This window comes from Emys orbicularis, chromosome 1 (genome assembly GCF_028017835.1).
Source record: "Emys orbicularis isolate rEmyOrb1 chromosome 1, rEmyOrb1.hap1, whole genome shotgun sequence".
NCBI lineage: Eukaryota > Metazoa > Chordata > Testudines > Emydidae > Emys > Emys orbicularis.
Window position 1 is genome coordinate 152217923 of NC_088683.1, and position 21171 is coordinate 152239093.

The following is a 21171-nucleotide window of genomic DNA, read 5'->3' on the forward strand; positions in this document are numbered from 1 at the left end:
CCCCTTTCCTGATTGGCTGCATCCCATGCAGCCACGCTAGTCAGTTTGGAGGTCCTTTCTATTGCTCTTTTTTAGGGCGAGGTGTGGCAAGGCTGCGAGGCCTCCAGCAGGGGGCCTCAGGGCCTAGTTCACCCCCTCACAGGAACATTATGAAAGTCGATTCAATAGTGACTGGTCTAGTGAAGAGAGATTGAAAACTTCTGTTCTTCCTGTCTTGGAACGCAAGAACAAGGGGACTGTGATGGTGTGTATAAACTTGGTGGAAAATGCGGGCATTTGTTCTGGGTCTGCTGTAAGACCTTGGGGAAAAAAATGGACATCAACAAATTGTTGTGCTGATGGACAGCCAACAACAGTGGGCGGCCCAACAAAAGCAGCAGTAGAACTAGCTGTTCCAGCAAACGGCTGCCCAACAACAAGAGCAGGCAGCCCAAGGGAAGGTGCCGGCTTCCTTCGGGCCCAGGGGATGCTCAACCCCCGCTCCACCCCAGGCCTCGCCCCCACCCGACCTCTTCCCCCAAACCCTGACCTCTTCCCGTCCAGTTCTGCCCCCCCCTGCATGCTCCATCCCCATTCCTTCCTCTCCCTCGCAGAGCCTCCTGCATGTTGCAAAACAGCTGATCGCAGCGGGCAGAAGGTGCTGGGAGGGAGGGGCAGGTGCTAATTGGTGGGGCTGCAGGCAGGCGGGAGGAGTTGGGCGGGGGAAGGAGGGACACTTGGCTGCCCATGGATGCTAAGCTCCCACTCATTTTTTTCCATGGGTGCTCCAGCCCTGGAGCACCCACGGAGTTGGCACCTATGAGCCCAACAACACCACCAGCAACATCAGCTCATCTGGGAGCTGGTGGCGTAACAGCAGGAACAGCAACAACACTTGGTTCAACAGGTGGCAGCCATTTTACAACCCCACTGGGCAAGTGGGTGGCAACCATTTTACAACCCCACTGGGCAAGTGGGTGGCAACCTGGACAGCAATGACCATGAGATAGTCGAGTTCAGGATCCTGACACAAGGAAGAAAGGAGAGCAGCTACAGTTGGTGGACTTCAAAAAAGCAGACTTTGACTCCCTCAGGGAACTGATGGGCAGGATCTCCTGGGAAGCTAATATGAGGGGGAAAGGAGTCCAGGACAGCTAGCTGTATTTTAAAGAAGCCTTATTGACGGCACAGAAACAAACCATCCCAATGTGCAGAAAGAATAGCAAATATGGCAGATGACCAGCTTGGCTTAACAGAGAAATCTTGGGTGAGCTTAAACACAAAAAGGAAGCTTACAAGAAGTGGAAATTTGGACAGATGACTAGGGAGGAGTATAAAATTGCTCAAGCAGATAGAGGTGTAATCAGGAAGGCCAAAGCACAACTGGAGTTGCAGCTAGCAAGGGATGTGAAGGGTAACAAGAAGGGTTTCTACAGGTATGTTAGCAACAAGAAGGTCAGGGAAAGTGTGGGACTCTTACTGAATGGGGGAGGCAACCTAGTAACAGATGAGGTGGAAAAAGCTGAAGTACTCAATGCTTTTTTTGCCTCGGTCTTCACAGACAAGGTCAGCTCCCAGACTGCTGCACTGGGCAGCACAGTATGGGGAAGAGGTGAGCAGCCCTCAGTGGTGAAAGAACAGGGTAAGGACTATTTAGAAAAGCTGGACATGCACAAATCCATGGGGCCGAATCTAATGCATCCGAGGGTGCTGAAGGAGTTGGCTGATGTGATTGCAGAGCCATTGGCCATTATCTTTGAAAACTCTTGGCTATTGGGGGAGGTCCCGGACGATTGGAAAAAGGCAAATATAGTGCCAATCTTTAAAAAAGGGAAGAAGGAGAATCCGGGGAACTAAAGACCGGTCAGCCTCACTTCAGTCCCTGGAAAAATCATGGAGCAGGTCCTCAAGAAATCCATTCTGAGGCACCTGAAGGGGCAGAAGGTGATCAGGAACAGTCAACATGAATTCACCAAGGGCAAGTAATGCCTGACCAACCTGATTGCCTTCTATGATGAGATAACTGGCTCTTTGGATATGGGAAAAGTGGTGGATGTGATATATGTTGACTTTAGCAAAGCTTTTGATATAGTCTCTCACAGTATTCTTGCCAGCAAGTTAAAAAAAAGTATGGATTGGATGAATGGACTATAAGGTGGATAGAAAACTGGCTAGATTGTCGGGCTCAATGGGTAGTGATCAATGGCTTGATGTCTAGTTAGCAGCCAATATCAAGCGGAGTGACCCAGGGGTCTGTCCTGGGGCCAGTTTTGTTCAACATCTTCATTAATGATCTGGATGATGGGATGGATTGCACCCTCAGCAAGTTCGCGGATGTCACTACACTGGGGGGAGAGGTAGATATGCTGGAGGATAGGGATAGGGTCCAGAGTGACCTAGACAAATTGGAGGATTGGGCTAAAAGAAATCTGATGAGGTTCAACAAGGACAAGTGCAGAGTCCTGCACTTAGGACAGAAGAATCCCATGCACTGCTACTGGCTGGGGACTGACTGGCTAAGCAGAAAAAGACCTGGGGATTACAGTGGATGAGAAGCTGGATATGAGTCAACAGTGTACCCTTGTTGCCAAGAAGGCTAATGGCATATTGGGCTGCATTAGTAGGAGCATTGCCAGCAGATCGAGGGAAGTGATTATTCCCGTCTATTCTGCACTGGTGAGGCCACATCTGGAATATTGTGTCCAGTTTTGGGCCCCTCACTACAGAAAGGATGTGGACAAATTGGAGAGAGTTCAGCGGAGGGCAACGAAAATGATTAGAGGGCTGGGGCACATCACTTATGAGGAGAGGCTGAGGGAACTGGGCTTATTTAGTCTGCAGAAGAGAAGAGTGAGGGGGGATTTGATAGCAGCCTTCAACTACCTGAAGGGGGTTCCAAGGAGGATGGAGCTTGGCTATTCTCGGTGGTAGCAGATGACAGAACAAAGAGCAATGGTCTCAAGTTGCAGTGCAGGAGGTCTAGATTTGATATTAGGAAATAGCTATTTCACTAAGAGGCTGGTGAAGCACTGGAATGGGTTACCTAGGGAGGTGGTGGAATCTCCATCCTTAGAGGTTTTTAAGGTCCAGCTTGATAAAGCCCTGGCTGGAATGATTTAGTTGGAGTTGGTCCTGCTTTGAGCAGGGGGTTGGACTAGATGACCTCTTGAGGCCTCTTCCAACCCTGATATTCTATGATTCTATGATAAGTGTGAACCTAGTTGCTGGGACCTTGAGCCTCACCATGACTATGAACCTCCCAGTCAAACTCATGAAGATGGGGCCAGGCGATGACCCTGAAGCTCTCCTAGTCACTTTTGAGAGGGTTGCCACAGCAGCTCGATGGCCAGCTGAACACTGGTCTGTTTTGCTGGCACCAAATCTTACCAGGACAGCTCAAGTTGCATATCAGAAGCTTGGCGCCACTGATGCCCAGGACTATGCCTACGTCAAGGCGGCTATCTTGGATATTTTTGATAGCACGGTAGAAACCCACTGATAGCACTTTCACCAGGAAAGATTTCCCCAGGGGGTCCTGCCCTGAGCAGTGCCCCAGAGTGTTTAAGGAACATTGGTACCAGTGGCTCCAGCTTGAAAAGCAGACTGGGGAACAGGTGACCAAACAAGTGGCGCTGGGACAGTTAATGCAGATTCTCCCAGCTGGGGGGTCAGAGTGGCTGTTGTGAAACTGGCCCAAGACGTTGGCTGAAGTCATCAGGCTGTCCGAAAATTATTTAGCAGCTGCGGGCCTGATGGCAGGAACATCCAAGACAGAAAATGTTCGCCCCAGGGGATCAATGACTGCAGACCACAGTGTCCGCTGTGGGGGCACCCTCCAGGGAACCAAATGCCAGGTCCTCCCCAACAGGCGAGCAGCATTATGACAAAACCCCATAAGCCTGGCCCCAAGGGGAGGAAAGTGGGGGAGCCCAGTCCCAAAGAAAGGCCCTCCCACAGGCATCCAATTTCCCCAGAGCAGGCCAGGGGTGGAAAAATCCCCTCAGCCAGGAGTTGCTTCTCATGTGGACAATGAGGTTATTTCAGCCACGACAGCACCTTCATGGATTGCTCCTATAGGTAGGCATTGCCAGCAGTCACCCGGGCTATAGAAAGAGGCTCAGCCAAGATGTTAGTCTCTATATGGATCAATGGAGTAGAAGTGCCAGCCCTAACAGACTTGGGGTGCAGCCACACACTGATCACAGAGCAATTAGCAGGACTCAGAGATAACCCAGGGGAAACCATCTCCCTCCAGTGCGTGCACAGCGATATCTGCTCATGTTCCACGAGGGAGGTACAACTCACAATAGGAAGCCACACAGGAAATGTATGGGCAGGGGTAGCCTACCCAGTGATTTTAGGCAGGGACTGGGAATTCTTCCAGGAGGTCAAAAAATTATGAGGTAATAAACTCCTGAAAGGGAAATGTAGTAGAAATAGAGAGCCTGAGACATGAGGCCTTGTATAAGGGTCCCTGGTATAAGGCGTAAGGCCTGAACTAAAGTCAGGCCCCGTTACAAAACATGCCTACTTGCAAGTTCACTGAACGTGGCAAGAACAGGGCTAGTATTGCAAAAACACAAACACTGGAAGAAGTGCTAGGTTCAGGACACTTGCATAAACATATTCCAGAAGGATTGTACCAGAACATCCCGATACCAAGTTAAGGTATAAACACTCTCCCCAAAGATGATACAGGGACACAGTGACCCCTCCTAAAGATAAAGTCAGGATGACAGGGTGATGAATAGAGATGTTTTGATAGAACCAACATGTAAAAGGTAAAGGGTGGTAACTAACCATGACAGAGGGGCAATACGTAACTTGTATGTATCAGTGTAGAAAAGAGGGGTCACAGAGGGTGTGTCTTTGTCCAGCCAAGGAGGGAATGGAAAGTCCCACTGCTCCCTAAGCTGGTCCACTGTAATGGGCATACATGTGTTAGTGTCCTGTAGAGTCTACAGGATATTAGGACTGTGCTTCATTGACAATAAGTAGCCTTCGCTACTGAACCGAGTCTGTGGTCTTCTTGGGCAGTTCAATCAGAGCCTGCTATATGGGCTATCTGGCCAGAGCCAGTGCAGCACACAGACAGAACATACACCAGCCACTGACTGGCTACAGGAATGACCCTCAGGGAGGGGCCCTCGAACCTCAAAAACCTGAAAATCTAGCCAGAGTTGGGGAGATGGAAGATCCTGGTGAAGGGACTCAGACTCATAGACTTTAATGTCAGAAGGGTCCATCGTGATCATCTAGTCTGATTGTCTGCACAGTGCAGGCCACAGAACCTCGCCCACTCACTCCTGTGATAGACCCCTAACCTCTGGCTGAGTTACTGATGTCCTCAAATAATGATTTAAAGACTTCAAGTTACAGAGAATCCACCATTTACAGTAGTTTAAACCTGCAAGTGACCCGAGACCTAGGCTGCACAGCAAGGCAACCCTCCATCCCCCCCGGTCCCTGCCAATCTGACTAGGGGAAAATTCCTTCCCAACCCCACAAATGGCGATCAGTTAGACCCTGAGCCTGCGGGCAAGACTCACCAGCCAGACACCTGGCAAAGAATTCTCTGTAATAACTCAGAGCCCTCCCCATTAGTGTCCCATCTCTGGCCGTTGAGGATATTTGCTACTAGCAATCACAGATTGGCCACATACCATTGTAGGCAGTCTCATCATACCATCCCCTCCATAAACTTATCAAGCTCAGTCTTGAAGCCAGTTAGATTTTTTGCCTACAGTGCTCCCCTTGGAAGGCTGTTTCAGAATAGAAACTTTTGTCTAATTTCAAGCCTAAACTTGTTGATGGCCAGTTTATATCCATTTGTTCTTGTGTCAGCATTAGCTCTTAAATAACTTCTCTCCCTCCCTGGTATTTTTCCCTCTGATGTATTTATAGAGAGCAATCATATCCCCCCTCAGCCTTCTTTGGTTAGGCTAAACAAGCCAAGCTCTTTGAGTCTCCTCTCATAAGGTAGGTTTTCCATTCCTTGGATCATCTTAGTAGCCCTTCTCTGCACCTGTTCCAGTTAGAATTAATCTTTCTTAAACATGGGAGACCAGAATTGCATCCACTATTCCAGATGAGGTCTCACCAGTGCCTTGTATAATGGTACTAACACTTCCTTGTCTCTACTGGAAATACTTCATCTGATGCATCCTAGGACTGCATTAGCCTTTTTCACAGCTGCACCACATTGGCAGCTCATAGTCTGTGATCAATCAATATACTCAGGTCTTTCTCCTCCTCTGTCACTTCCAACTGATACATCCCCAGCGTACAGCAAAAATTCTTGTTGTTAGTCCCTAAATGCATAACCTTGCACTTCGCACTATTAAATTTCATCCCATTTCTATTACTCCAATTTACAAGGTCATCCAGATCTTATATGGTATTCCGGTCCTCCTCCATACTGGTAATACCTCCCAACTTTGTATTGTCTGCAAATTTTATCTGGGATATTTATTATCATACTTTTTGTGCCAAGGTCAGTAATAAAAATGTTAAATAAGATTGGTCCCAAGACTGATCCCTGTGGAACTCCACTAGTAACCTCCCTCCAGTCTGACTGTTCACCTTTCGGTATGACCCGTTGTAGTTCCCCCTTTAACCAGTTCCTTATTCACCTTTCAATTCTCATATTAATCCCCATCTTCTCCAATTTAACTAATAATTTCCCATGTGGAACTGAATCAAATGTCTTACTGAAATCCAGGTAGATTAGATCTACTGTATTTCCTTTGTCTAAAAAAATCAGTTATGTTCTCAAAGAAGGAGAACAGGTTGGTCTGGCATGATCTACCTTTTGTAAAACCATGTTGTATTTTATCCCAATTCATCTCTATGTCCTTAACTACTTTCCCTTTCAAAATTTGTTCCAAGACCTTACATACAACTGAGATTAAACTAAAAGGCCTGTAGTTTCCTGAATCACCTTTTCCCCCTTCTTAAAAATAGGAATATATTAGCAATTCTCCAGTCATAGGGTATGACTCCCAAGTTTACAGATTTGTTAAAAATCCTTGCTATTGGGCTTGCAATTTCCTGTGCCAGTTCCTTTAATATTCTTGGATGGACCTCCTGACAGGAACAATGGCCCCCCGCAAAAACAGGGGAAATAGACAACGTCACTATCTCAAGATGAAGACTTATTAACGGCTAATGTAGATTTCATAAGTGAATAAAAAGATGACCTGACCCTGAGCAGGGCATATGGACAACTTGCCAACATCAATGGAGAGGTGGTAGATCTGCAACGGTCCTGGTCTGAACTCATGGAAGAGAGACTGCACCAGCTGGCCAAAGATTATCAAACCAGAGAAGTAAGAGTACAACTTTTAGTCCCAAAGAAAATCCAAGGGACCGTATTACAGCAGGCACATGCGGTAGGTTGTTGGAGACACTTAGGGCGAGAAAAAAACCTTGAAAGATTTTACTGACTGGGAATACATAGTGAGGTCAAGGACTACTGCACATTGTGCCCAGAATGCCAATGGACAGGACCCCAAAAGACCCCAAAGGCTCCGTTAGTCCTCCTCCTGGTGGCTGGAGTACCCGTCGAGAAGATTGGTATGGACCTGGTGGAATCCCTGGAAAAGGGTGCATCCAGTACCAGTACATTCTGGTGATAATGGACTATGCCATGTGATATCCAGAGGCCATCCCCCTTTGTTCAACCACTGCAGTAACAGTGCTACCAAACTGATGAAGGTTTTTGCACGGGTAGGGATACCAAAAGAGACACTGACTGACCAGAGGGCTAACTTTATGTCAAGATTAATGGGGGAATTATGCAACCTTTTGAAGATCAAGGCCTCAAAGATGTCTGTCTATCACCCTCAGACTGATGGGCTGGTGGAGCGCTTCAATAAAACACTGAAAGAGATGTTTAGAAAATTTGTGGTCTCAGACACCTGTCATTGGGATCAGCTACTCCCACCCCTCCTTTTGCCATCTGTGAGGAGCCCCAAGCATCAGCCGGGTTCTCCCCATTCAAACTATTACATGGGAGACAATCAAATGGGATCCTAGACCTCCTTTGCGAGACATGGGAGAAGAGCCCCTGAAAAACCAATGTGGTGCAGTATGTGATCTGCCTAAGGGAGAAGCTGGTGACACTGCTTTTGCTGGATTGGTATCCATGGTGAAGAACTACAGCCTGAACAAAAATAACAGTTACTATGGCTGATGGAAGCTTTCCCCCAGTCTTCTCAGCATTGCCAGGATGCACCCACCTGGCCTACACATCATATGGACACCCAACAAGGAAAAAAGTTCCAAGAGAGCCTCCAATCCCTGCCACAGAAGATGTGGGAGATGGTTCCCCAAGAACTACAGGCCATGTTAGACTTAGGGGTGGTTGAGGAGTCCCATAGCGAGTGGTGGAGCCCCCTCGTGTCGGTGCTGAAATCTGACTCGTCAACCTGATTCTGTGTCAATTTCCAGAGAGTAAATGCTATATTGATGTTCAATGTGTATCCTATGCCTAAAGTAGATAACTTGCTAGACAGGCCTGGGGCTGCCAAGTACATATCCACTCTTGACCTTATGAAGGGTTACTGGCAGATACTTCTGACAACCATCGCACAAGAGAAGACAGCATTCTATACACCGTTTGGTCTCTACCAATTTCAGATCATGCCCTTCATCCTTCATAGAGCCATGGCCACCTTCCAACACCTGATGGACCATGTACTTTGACCACATGGGCAGTGTGCCTTGGCGTACATCGACAACATCGTCATTTATAGTTACGACTGGAATGATCACTGAAGACACCTCACCACGATACTGCGATCCCTCAAAGAGGCAGGGCTAATGGCCAACCCAGCCAAGTGCAGACTGCCAGCCAAGAGGTGATTTTCCACAGCTATCTGGTATGGGGTGGACATCTGAAGCTGCTAGTGGGTAAAGTACAAGCCTTGGAGCAATGCCCCATACAAAAAAGCAGGTGCGTCAATTCCTGGGCCTTGCTCGGTACTACAGACGCTTTGTACCAGGGTTTGCCACCATTGCAGATCCCCGGATAGACATGATAAAGTACGTGAGCCCTAAGAAAATTTGATGGTCTGAAGCCTGCGACAAGGCATTTAAGCTGAAAGAACAGCTAAGCCGAGAACCAGCGCTCTCACTCCTGGACTTTTCCAGATGATTCACTTTGCAGACAGATGCCTCAGATGTAGGTCTTGGGGCAGTATTTCCATAGGCGTTGATGGAGGAGAACACCCCATCCTATACCTCAGCCAGAAGCTGTTTGATTGAAAAATATCCTACTTCGTCATCGAGAAAGAAGCCCTGGCTATGAAACGGGCTGTCGACGCATTATGATATTATTTGTTGGGGAATCCTTTTAGTGACAGATCATGCTCCCCTTCTCTGGCTGAACTCAGTGAAGGATATCAACCGAATGATCATGTGGTGGTACCTTTGCTTGCAGCCCTATCGTTTTCAAGTACTTCACTGAGAGGGAGGGACCATAAGAATGAAGATTTTTTTCACAGACAGAGGGAAAATGAGAACCACCGGGGAGTACCCCAGCACCAAACTTGAGGGGGAAGGTGTGTGATGGGGTGTATAACTCCTTCATTTTCAAGAGCAACTCTGGGCCCAAATGACCCCACGCTGGCGCACTTGCAGAGCATGCTCCACTTGGAGGAGGGAGCTTAAAAGGAAGCCAGACAGCTTAGAAGGGGGCCTACCAGGCAGGGGGAAGGACCTGCCTTGGGAGCCCCTGAGAAGGGGCGCTACAGGAGCCTTCTGTGACATTCTATACCTTGGGGGAGCGTACTGTAACTCCCATATTCCTCATGTTCATATAATCACAATCTTACATATAAAAAGCATGCCTTGTAAGATATCAGGGGAAAGGTTATGATCTGCTGAAAGTCATTTCTCTATCCATATATGTGTATCATTAATGCATATGAAGTTATGAGAATTGTGTTGTATGGTGGTCACTAAAACATGCTGTAAGTTGGGGAATCAGCCAGATATTAGCTCCCCAGAGGCAACAGCAAGGAAAGTAACCAACGCCCAGGCGGGGTGTCAAACAACCCATCAACAGCCATTGTCCAGCAAGGGAGCTAAAATGCAATGACTCACCTGCATGAGGCCACACCAGGGGAATTGCTCAACTGCTTGGAGAGATTCAGCAATGCCCCCCAGACATGCCTGGACTTGTGCTCCCCAAGCACATGGACTGAGGGTATAAAACAGACAGAGCGGACACATACTGGGCCCGTCTCCTGCCCCCATCTATGCTGCAAGCAACCAAGACACTGAGACGAAGACAAGACTCCAATACAGGAGACTGGCCCAGGTTTAAGGAAAAAACTTGTATATAAAGGACTGCAATATCCAGTGGGGTGAGAAAAACTGCTTAATCTAGTTGCTGCCCAGTCTAATAGGGTTGAGAGTTTAGACTGCGTGCTTATATTTTATTTCTTTTGGTAATTAACTCTTGACTTTTTGCCTATCACTTAATATCACTTAAAATCTACCTTTTATAGTCAATAAATTTGTTTAATTGTTTATCTTTACCAGTGAGTTTGCCTGAAGTGTGTGGCAAATCTGCTCAGGTTTGCAAAGGCTGGTGTATATCCACTTTCCATTGTTGAAGTGGTGAACCAATTAATAAATTTGCACTGCCCATCTTGAGCAGTGCAAGACGGTATATTCCTGAGGTACAGTACTGGGAGCTGGGGGGATTTGACTCTGGTGCCTTTCTCTGTGTGATTCATGAGTAGCTCTGGGAGCATTCATGCAATATAGCTGGGTGTGGGGCTTCATATGCGGTTGTGCTGAGTGATCACAGCACCTGGAGGGGCTTGCTGCTGGTCACTAGCAAGGCATTGTGAGAGACAGCCCAGGCTGGAGACAGTTAAGGGGGCACAGCGGTCCCACAGTCCCAGGCTGCACCCCGGGGATCCCGTCACACCTTCCTCTGGAAAAGAGGAGCCTAACTGCTCGGCCCAGACAGACTGAAGGTGCTGTTAGTACCTTTCTCTGTTACCTGCTCACAGCAGACTGCAAAACTTGGACTAGACAGTGGGTGGTAGGAAGTGGCCCAGGGAGGGCGGCCTTAAGGTGGTGGGTTTGTGGTAACCTTTCCTGGGTTCTGGGTTGGATCCCGATGGAATGGAAGGCCAGGGCTCCCCTACCAACCCCTCTCCACAGTAAGGAGAGCATGGCCCAGTAACCATTAGGCAATGCTTCCAACAAGCACTGACCATCACAGGGACACTGTGACACTGAAAGGTGGGAAATTCAGAGCTACAAGAGGAAATGCTTTCCTGCCCAATTTGGGATTACACCGTGGAAATCACTGCCCCAGGAAGTTGGTGAGGCTATGCACTTAGCAAGATTCAGAAAGAGACTGGACATTCCTATGGATAACAAGGCTATCCAGAGTTGTCATAGTTAATGACCACAAACATTTTGGAAGGGATGTTAAACCTCATGCTTCAGGGCTTACACCAATCCCTAACAATTAGAGACCAGGGTGAGACCTAACATGGAGGGCAGATTATCCCACATCTGCCTATGGGGTGTTCCGCTCTTTCCTCTGAAGAAGTTGGTCCTGGCTACAGTCACAGACAGGACACTGGACTAGTCAGATTCATAGATTCCAAGGCCAGAAGGGACCAGATGTCAGGTCTGCTCCAGTCTGGCAATCCCTCTGTTCCTATGTAACTCTGGGGTCCCTCTCCCCCTGCAGTGACAGTGCTCTCTGGAGCTGGGGAGATATTCTCACCCCCCACATTCTCAGCTCTGGGTTCCCCTCTAGTCTTACCTAAAGTCCCTGTACATGTAGGCAGGTGGTTCTCTCCAGCATTCTTTCCCCTCAGGATCCAAGAGACAGTTATCAGCGTGAACTGGGTGACTGAGATCCATGCGACCATCCTGTTCCCCTAAAACGGGACATTGCAGGGGAACATTCGCATCTTAGGAGGATACAGCAGGCAAAGTGCACCCTGAGTGTGAGGGGAGGGGACACCGCTGGGATTAGGGGTGAGCAGGAGCACGGAGACTGAGCGTGAGGGGAAGGGACACAGCTGGGATTTGGGGTGAGCAGGGACAGGGGGATCCTGAATGTGAGGGGAGGGGATTCTCTAGGGGGAATATGGCTGGGATTGGGCTTTCTTTACCCTCTACAGCTGTGCGGCACACGAGGTGTGTGAATGAGAAATGGAGCCTTTTCCCAGGGGTGAAATAGGACTCTACTATTTTCCGGGATTTCTCGCTGGCATGCAGGAGCAGTGTGGCATCTCTCCAGTTCACGGTCCCATCTTGTGCCAGCTGGAAGGTAAAAACAAGCTTGTGAGAAACCTCAAGCGTAAAGAACATATCTGTGAGAAACAACATGTGTCTGCAAGGGAGCAGCATGCCTGTGAGAAATCCTGTGTTCATACACATGCATAAGCAAGGATATGAGTGCGAAACTCCTGTGATTGTGCACTTGCAGGAGAGAAAAAAGCCATGAGAAATATCACCTCCATGCAGGTGTATACAATGGAGAAACGGCCATGAAAAACACCCACCTGTGTGCCAGTGGGAAAGAAGCACTCTGGGAAACAACAGAGGAAACAAAGCCACTGAGACAGCCACCTGCAGAAGCAGGATAGAAACATACACCTGTGCCTGTGTGAAACAGTGCTTCCACAGAAACAGCCTGACTGTGCTCACGGGAGTGTAAGGAGACCAAGAGAGGCGCCCCAAACGGACCCGTGGGAGGGGAGCGTACATGTGAGAGAAATGTGCCCTGGGAACCCCTCACCCCCACATGTAAGAGAGCAGGCCTGTGAGACAGCACATGGACATGGGCCAGAATCAGGAGAACACTCCTGTGAACTCTCACCCACCAACAGGCAAGTGAGCAAGCAGCTGGAGCCCTAGAAACTCCCTGAGACAAGCCATGCCCATGGGATGGGACCCTAACACATGCAGAGGCACTAAGCCATTTACCTGCAAAGCCTTTAACACTGTTAACCCTTCAAATCTCTCATGGGGGGTGTGAGGGGACTGTCTGCCTCGGTAACCATCTCCCGTACCGCCAGCTGCCTGAAATAGATTGGAAGGTAGTTTCAAACCTGGTGTCCCTCCTTCTCCCCTCCACCCTGATGATGTAGCATCTCTGCTGAGGATGGCAGCACTGGGCTAGTGCCCCTGTAGGCTCCAGGGGCGGTGAGTTATATGGGCCCATGTTGTCCAGGCTCCAACAATATTCAGGGCCCGGGGGCCCACCTCCACCAACGTTTGGGGCCCAGATCCGGCCCCATCTGCCGCCCCTGCACGCTCCCCCACGGGTCCCCCAGCCCACACTTGTTGCCCCCACATACCTCCCCCGGGTCCCGGAGCATCCCTGCCTCAAGCCGGTGGCTGCAGCTCCTGGCATCAACTACCACCACAGGGTCCTAGCGCCCCCCCATCCACTAGTGCCAGGGCAGGCTGACCCTAACCCTGCCCTTCTGCCTGGGACCCTTCCGTTTTCCGGTGGGACCCTCCACCAGCACAGGGGGCCGCCCCGCCCAGTCACCATTCCTGCCCCACGCTGGGCAAGGGGCAGCCCCACCCCCAGTGAGACTACAGTGAGGGGCAGCAGCAGGGGAGGAGGCGCACGTGATGACAGACACCCCCCCCCAACACCCACCACAAGGGAGGCAAGGGGGCTTCCTGGACCTGAGAGGGGCCCTAGGAGCACATGCAGTGACAGTGGTGCGAGGTGAGTGTGCTGCCGGGAGGGAGAGGGGGGCCCCTCCTCCGGAGCTCGCTGCTGCTGGCAGGGAGAGGGCTGGGGGGAGTCCTCCTCTCTGGCCTGCCTCATCCCCTCATCCGCAGCCCTGCCCCACCCCAGAGCCCGCAACCCCAACCAGAACCCTCACGCCCCCACACCCCAACCCTCTGCCCTAGCCCTGTGCCCCCTCCTGCACCGTGAACCCCTCATCCCCGGCCCCACCCCGCAGCCCTCACCCCTGCACCCCAACCCTCTGCCCTAGCCCTGAGCCTCCTCCCACACCCCAAAACCCTCATCACCATCCCCACTCCAGAACTCTCACATTTTTACATTATTTAAAAAAAATACATTGGCTTACAAGGCAGGTGTGGGGGGCGGGACTTGGACTTGTTCTGGGCACCACCAAAAATTATACAAACCTGCCACCCCTTGTAGGCTCCTGTCCTCACCTTTGCCAGCCGGAGAATGTCCTTACATTCGGAATCAGTCAGGACTCTGTCAAAGACTACCCGCTGGGATCCATTCAGCTGGTGAGAATCCATGGCGACGGTGATGCCCTCAAAAGTGAATGGACCTGGGCGGGGGGGAGGGAGAATGGGCTCAGCCTCCTTGTGGGTTCTGCCTGGATCTGCAGAAGCAGCTGAAAATCCAATAAGGTCCCTAGACTACACCGCAAGGAACAAAATCTAGAAAACACTTAAATCACTCTCAGATCTTGTCCCTACCTCCTACTCCTAGAAACACTGTGTTACTGATTTCTGTTAGTAGTTTGCAGGGTCGGGGGGGAGGGGGGCCTTGTTTCAGAGTTATCAGCCCCCTTCACGCCACATATCTGATCTCCGGACAGGAGGAATTATAAACATGCCCAAGCCTGGGCAAGATCTCTTGTATGTTACCACAGAGCATCCTCGGTAGCCAGGCCTGGCCCAGACTGAGCCCTGTAGGAGCTGGGAATACAGGAGTCTGTGCTGGGCAGCTTACAGCTGTAGTAATGTAATAATATATTTCCAAGCTTAGCAAAGCCTCTATCTCCTCTTCTCTCCCCCCTGCAGAACTGATCCATCTGTAACTGAGCCTGTTGGACTGACGTGGCTTAAGCTCAAACGATTCAACAGGTCCACACTAGCTGCTGAATCATGACAGGTTTGCTCTACAACTACATTCGCACTGTGCTAAGTTGTTCCAGCTGCAATGCCCTCAGGGCTCCTACTCCACAGTTCCCAGAAGGAGTGTATACTTGGAGATTGGTAACCTGTGCACTGTTGGGTAGTGATGGGAGGCAGTTAGTCTGCATCCCCACTGGCATTAAAATCATTGAGCCTGGAACAGTAGAGGCTGGGGTAGTATTTAGCCCTGCCTTTCAGTGGTCTCTGTCTCCCATTCCAGGCTCTTTTACTCACCCCTCTGCTCCTGCTCTCCCACATCCAGATTCTCCAGCCTCTGCTTCTCCCGATTCTCCCTCGGGAGCAAAGAAGAGACACAGACAGGGGCTGTCAGTATCCAGAGATATAGTCCCTGGCTCCCTCCTCAGTCAGACACTCAGTAATAAGTTAGAGTCATAGATTCCAAGGCCAGAAGGGACCATTGTGATAATTTAGTCAGACCTCCTGTAGAACACAAGTAATACACCCCCATCTCTGCTAGTTCACCCCTTTCCCTTCCAGGCATCATCACTCCCATACTCAGTACGCCTCCAACTCAGTCCCAGTAGGCTGGTTTGGCTCTTACCTGTGTTTCTGCTTCAGACTTCCAGGAATCAGCTCATCAGGGGTCCAAGGGTCCTAAAGAAACAAAACCAGGGACTCAGTCACCCAGCAAACCACTCCCATGCTGGATCAGACAAATGGACCTGCCTAGTTCAGTGCCCCATTTCTGCCCAGGACAGATTAGACCACTGGGCCTGTCTAGTCTGTGACCCTGCCTCTGATGCTGCTCAAAGGGATGCATAAAGTCCCAATATTGCTCCACATGGGAATTCCTTCCTGCTCCTTCACCCACAGCTGGGGCTTATCTCAGGTCCCAGGAGCAGGAAAAAGGAGGGCTTTGAGGATCTTCTTTTCACCTCGGAGGTCATTCTCACTCACATCAATGTCTAACCCTTACAGTGCCAGGATAATACCTTGCTGTAATGAGTTCCACAGATTAATGAGCAATAAATTGCCCTCATGAGACTAGGACAGGGAGAACTCAGCCCTCTGAAAGAAGATGCAGCTACTTACAGGGTCATTAAAAGTTCCTCCCAGATGCTCCACTGCATAGTAAATCAACTTCTTCTCCATCAGAGACCTCTGCACATAGCGTTGAATATTCTGGAGATGCACACAACTGTCAAACAACCATCCCACAAAGGGGATCCAACCCTACCCTGGGGAGACCCACATCCATACCCCAACCCCACACAAGCATGCTGATTCTGCCCTGATGATCTGTATGTGGGGGAGTCACTCTCCATCTTCATTCAGCCCTGGGCTCTGCACACCCACACATAGAGGCATCTCTCCCCAATAGGACCGCAACGATGGCCCAGCCATAGGGGGTGAGAGGAAATTCAGAGAAAGCAGAATTGGAGGAGTGTTGCTGGTACCTCTCTGGCTGTCATTGATGCTCCCTCTCCCAGCTCCGCCTGATACCTTTTCATCTTCTCCAGCATCAGTTCATCCGAAGGATAGAAGAGCAAGTAAGAAGCAGCACATTCAGCAGCCAGTGCCTGGTTCCCAACTGGGGCAGAGGCAGAGAAGGAGATGGGCATAGTAAGGCTCTGCAACTATGGCTCAGATCCTCAAAGGTATTTAGGCATTTAACTCCTATTGAGATCAATGGCCATTAGGCACTTACATACCTCTGAAGATCTGGGACTATGAAGCTATTGTTATTAGTAAATATTTTATAAAATGGCAGCGTCCAGAGGGCCCAGTCAGGATCAGGGCCCCATTGTGCCAGCCGCTGCAGATGCACAAAAAGACACTCCCTGCCCTGACAGGCTTATGATCTAAAGGCAGAAACTGACGAAGGGTGGGCGACGGGGCTACAACAGACAAGCAGTGAGCCTGGGGAAGAACTGGCTCAGTTTGCTAGCTCCAAGGAGCTTTCACAGTGGGGTTAGAAGGTTGTGGGGGGGGGGGGGAGGACAGGAGAAGGGAAGGATGGGAAAAGAGACTGCCACAGCTTGTCACCTGCCTGGCTGTGATCAGCAGGCTGGGTTTGGGAGGCCTCATGGCATGGGTCAGGGGACTGGAGGAGGATGAGGCAGTGGCTGTTTGGATTTTACCCGGGTGTTTTCCCCATGCACAGGGGGCAGCATGGGAGGGAGCATGCAGGGCTGAAGGGAGAAACTGACTGGTGGTGGTGGGAATACTGGCAAAGTGACCATGGGGATCAGTCTCACTAGATCAGCCAGGCAGGGCAGAGTTAATTCACAAAGGGCCTTACTGGGAAAGCCAAGGGGTTTGTATCTGACGGGGAGATGTAGGGGGAGCCGGCAGAGGGAGGCTGACATGGTCAGAGCCCCGAGAAGGTGATTTTAACAGCAGCGTTCTAAACAGACTTGAAAGGAGGAAGGGCTGGAGAAGAAGAGGTCACCATAGTCAAGATGTGAAATGGGGGGGGGGGCGCGAGAGTTTTGGCCATGGGGACAGAGAGGAAAGCCCAGATTTTAGAGAAAAGGGGCCAGATTAAAAATGATCTGAACATGTGAGTCCAGTGAGAGCGGTAATTCAAAGACGGACCCTGGCTTACGGGCCTCAATGCCTGGGAGGATGGTGAGGCTGTCCATGGTGATGGAGAAAAGGAGCAATGGGGATGGGCTTGGAGGAGAAGAATCAAGAGCTGAGTTAGGCTTGCCCCATCCACCTGGTATCACACTGCCCCAGCTGGGTACAGCAGAGCTGGGCAGCTGCAGGGGCTCGCTCTCTCTACTCGCTAGTGTCACAGCACCACCTGCTGGCCTGTGTCTCGGCTTACCTTGATCATAAGCAAACTGCAATAAAACCAAATGGGATGGTATGAAATCGTCTGTGGCTGAAACCCGTCCTGGCTTGGTGGCAACTTCAAGGACACAGTGCTGCCTGCACTTCAGGACCTGAATATAATGGGCTGAAACGGAAAGAGAGGGAATGAAGGGCAGCACCTCCAGCAGTATAATAGTTCCCCCTCTGCCAGGCCAGGATGCTGGGAGATGGAATGTGTCCAGAGTAGGAAGAATGACATGTCCAGCAACACAGCACCCCTCAGTGCCTCTACATTACCTGCGATGGCTTCATAAAGGCCAGGTTGCATCTCCTCCTCTGTGCCATCCTCCTGGGGCCCCTCGCACAGAGCTCGACAATCCTCCAGTGCCAATAGTACCTCTTTGAGTGACTCCTCCAGCTTCACAGCAGCCTGCAGGTAGTCTTCCACATTGTACTGCTGCACCCCAGTCTCGTATGCCTCCTGCAAGGACAGGGCCGGCTCTAGGATTTTTGCCGCCCAAAGCAAAAACAATTTTGGCCGCTCCCCCCCCCCCGTTTTTTAATTACCCCACCCCCGGCCCCGCCTCAACTCCGCCCCTTCCCCAAATCCCCAGCCCTGCCTCCTCCCCCCAGGCTCTCAAGCCTAGGAGGGAGGGAGGGGGAGAAGCGGCGCCCGCACTGCGGCCGCTCGGGATCTCCCCCTCCCTCCCAGGTTTGAGAGCCTGGGAGGGAGGGGGAGACGCCGAGTGGCCGCGGCGCGTGAAACAGCCGATTCTTGAGAGCCTGGGAGGGAGGGCGAGTAGCCGCGCGCGAAACAGCTGATTCGTGCGCCATGGTGCGCAAGCGGCAGCAGCAGTGGAGGTGAGCTAGGGCGGCCGGGGCACATTTTTAGGGGCAGCATTCTGGCGCCGGCCATGCCGCCCTAAAAATGTGCCGCCCCAAGCACCAGCTTGTTTTGCTGGTGCCTAGAGCCGGCCCTGTGCAAGGAACAGTGCCGTGTCCTCTGGTTAATGTCTGGGCTCCACCCTTCTTGCTCAGTTGGTAATGGTTACCCAGGACTTTGGATCACTCAGAGGGCAGCGCTGCCATCTAGGGGCTATGGAAACCCCCAGGTCTCAGGCTGTGACCCCTGTGGGGAGATGGAGCAGGGGTGGGGAAGCCAGGCTTTATCTTGGGCCCTGACCACTAGGAGTAATTTGGCAGGCTTTGCTGAGGTGTTCCCCAGGTGTACAGATCTCCATGAGGATCTCACCCAGTATAGTGTGGCCTGCAGGTCTCGGAAACTCTCTAGCTTCACCCCTGCCATGCGCTGATATTTCTCCATGTCCTCACGCATCTGTAGGTGCTGAGGATTGGCCACGAAAAACGTGTGAGCTGCTGACACCGCTTCATCCAGCTTCTTCAGCTGCAAAGACAAGACAGTCCAGACAGAGCAATTGCCATGTCCTGGGCAGACCCTTCTCATATCTAAAAAACCCACCCCACCAACCCCTTCCCACATGCCTTTAGCTGTCCTTGCATTGGAACTGTTTTTGTAGAATCAAGGTGCCATGTTGAACCCTTTGGATATGATGAGATGCGAACTCATCCACATACCTCCCTCATTTCCCCATCTGCCTGCCTGAGCCTCCCACCCTATTTTGTGCCCCATCCATCTTCCATGTCCGGCATTGTAGCTATTATTGTAGGACCTAATTATAAACAGTGTCATGCTGTCCCTTGCTAGACGTGATGGGATGAAACCTCTACTCTGGTGTTCCCACCCATTCCTGATTTTCTTTCACTCTTCCCCAGCTGATTGCCTAATTCTGGAGGATCTACACACAAACAATACACTATCCTGCTTGCTGGGTGAGTGGTGGTGGGCCAGGCACAGGCTGTTCCCATTGTCAGATTGGTGTCTCTTTGCTGGGTAGCCTAAAAATCACAGGGGGCAGGTGTGGGAATGCAAGAGTCACTAACACCTGTGCATATGCACAACCCTAGCTTGACAGTGGCACTAGGGCTGGAAGCTGGAGAAGTAGAGCCAAGACTCCAGGGTTTTCCCCAGGAATTGAAATTAGGGGGGGGGGGGGGGTTTGAATTTACAGGGAGGGGGTCAGGGCCGATGAGGGGTGAGACCGTGAGGGTGAAGGTGGGCTGTATGGCACCATAGTAAGAACTGAAAACTGTTTCATGACCATTTTATTAGATTTAACTCATGTTTTGAAATTATCACACAAATTAAAGTTGGCTACTCAAGCATTCTATGAAGCATGACATCTACATCCTTCTTGGTTTCTTGTTATAATTTTGTACAACTCTGTTAATGAACTTCTTGAATGCAACGTGTTCATCTTTGGTGGCTTCTCGTGTGTCCAGTACTTCCATTCCTTCAATTGATATGCTCGTTAGTTCATTCACATGATCAGGCAGAAGGTGACTTCTTTCAGAACACAAAATTCTATTCAATGATGAAAGAGAACACGCAACTGTAGCTGTTGTGACTGGGAGTAGCAAGAGATGAATTCCTACTTCTTTCATCCCAGGAAACATAGCATAAAGATCGAGTCAAGCCACTAGTGATGATAAAAAAGAAGTTGAAGTCAAATCTTCATTCATTCGTCATATGATATTCCACTCTGTGTTCAAATTTTCTATTCTGTCCTGAGCACATGGCAGCCTCATTGCTGGTAGTGCCTCACTTCACTCAACTGTCAGTGTTTTATAGGACAGGGATCTGTAAAAGCTACGTAGAGGTTGAGTAGAATCTAGAAGTCGCTGTTGTAGATTTTTAAGAATAAAGTCTGTGTACTTTTTCAGTTGTCTTAAACACTTCTTGTCCTCTTCACTTAAGGATTCAATATAAATGCCTTCATTAGTCAACTTCTGGACTGAAGTCTTTGCTTCTTCCAGTACTTTTTCAATGGATAGATCTCTGATTGATTCAAATGTAGCTTCTATTGCTGGTGTCAAGGCTGTATCCCCACTTTGAACTTTAGGGTACAAGTGTGGGGGCCTGCATGAAGACTTCTAAGCTTAACTACCAGCTTAGATCTGGTCCGCTGCCACCATTCCCACAAGCTAATTCCCTTCCCTGGGAAGCTTTGAGAAACCTTTCACCAATTCCCTGGTGAATACAGATCCAAACCCCTTGGATCTTAAGACAAGGAGAAATTAACCATCCCCTCCTTTCTCCCACCAACTCCTGGTGAATACAGATCCAAACTCCTTGGATCTTAAAACAAGGAGAAATTGACCCTTCCCCCCTCCTTCCTTTCACCAACTCCTGGTGAATACAGATCCAACTCCCTTGGATCTAAAAACAAGGAAAAATCAATCAGGTTCTTAAAAAGAAGGCTTTTAATTAAAGAAAAAGGTAAAAATCATCTCTGTAAAATCAGTATGGAAAATAACTTTACAGGGTAATCAAACTTAAAGAGCTCAGAGGACTCCCCTCTAGTCTTAGGTTCAAAGTACAGCAAACAAAGATAAACACTCTAGTAAAAGGTACATTTACAAGTTGAG

The 21171-nt window shown here is 50.0% G+C and overlaps 1 protein-coding gene across 1 annotated transcript in view; it reads right to left on the reverse strand.

Annotated features, from left to right (window-relative positions):
- P3H3 (prolyl 3-hydroxylase 3) overlaps window positions 1–21171 on the reverse strand; it is a 28041-nt gene that overhangs the window by 3808 nt on the left and 3062 nt on the right. The window contains exons 2-12 of the mRNA XM_065408272.1: window positions 18917–19069; window positions 17962–18145; window positions 17678–17809; window positions 16302–16435; window positions 15937–16026; window positions 15446–15498; window positions 15118–15176; window positions 14167–14291; window positions 12949–13044; window positions 12132–12282; window positions 11777–11894 (exon numbers count right to left, since the gene is read on the reverse strand). Coding sequence (XP_065264344.1) covers window positions 11777–11894; window positions 12132–12282; window positions 12949–13044; window positions 14167–14291; window positions 15118–15176; window positions 15446–15498; window positions 15937–16026; window positions 16302–16435; window positions 17678–17809; window positions 17962–18145; window positions 18917–19069 — 1295 coding nt within the window. The remainder of the gene's footprint in view (window positions 1–11776; window positions 11895–12131; window positions 12283–12948; window positions 13045–14166; window positions 14292–15117; window positions 15177–15445; window positions 15499–15936; window positions 16027–16301; window positions 16436–17677; window positions 17810–17961; window positions 18146–18916; window positions 19070–21171) is intronic.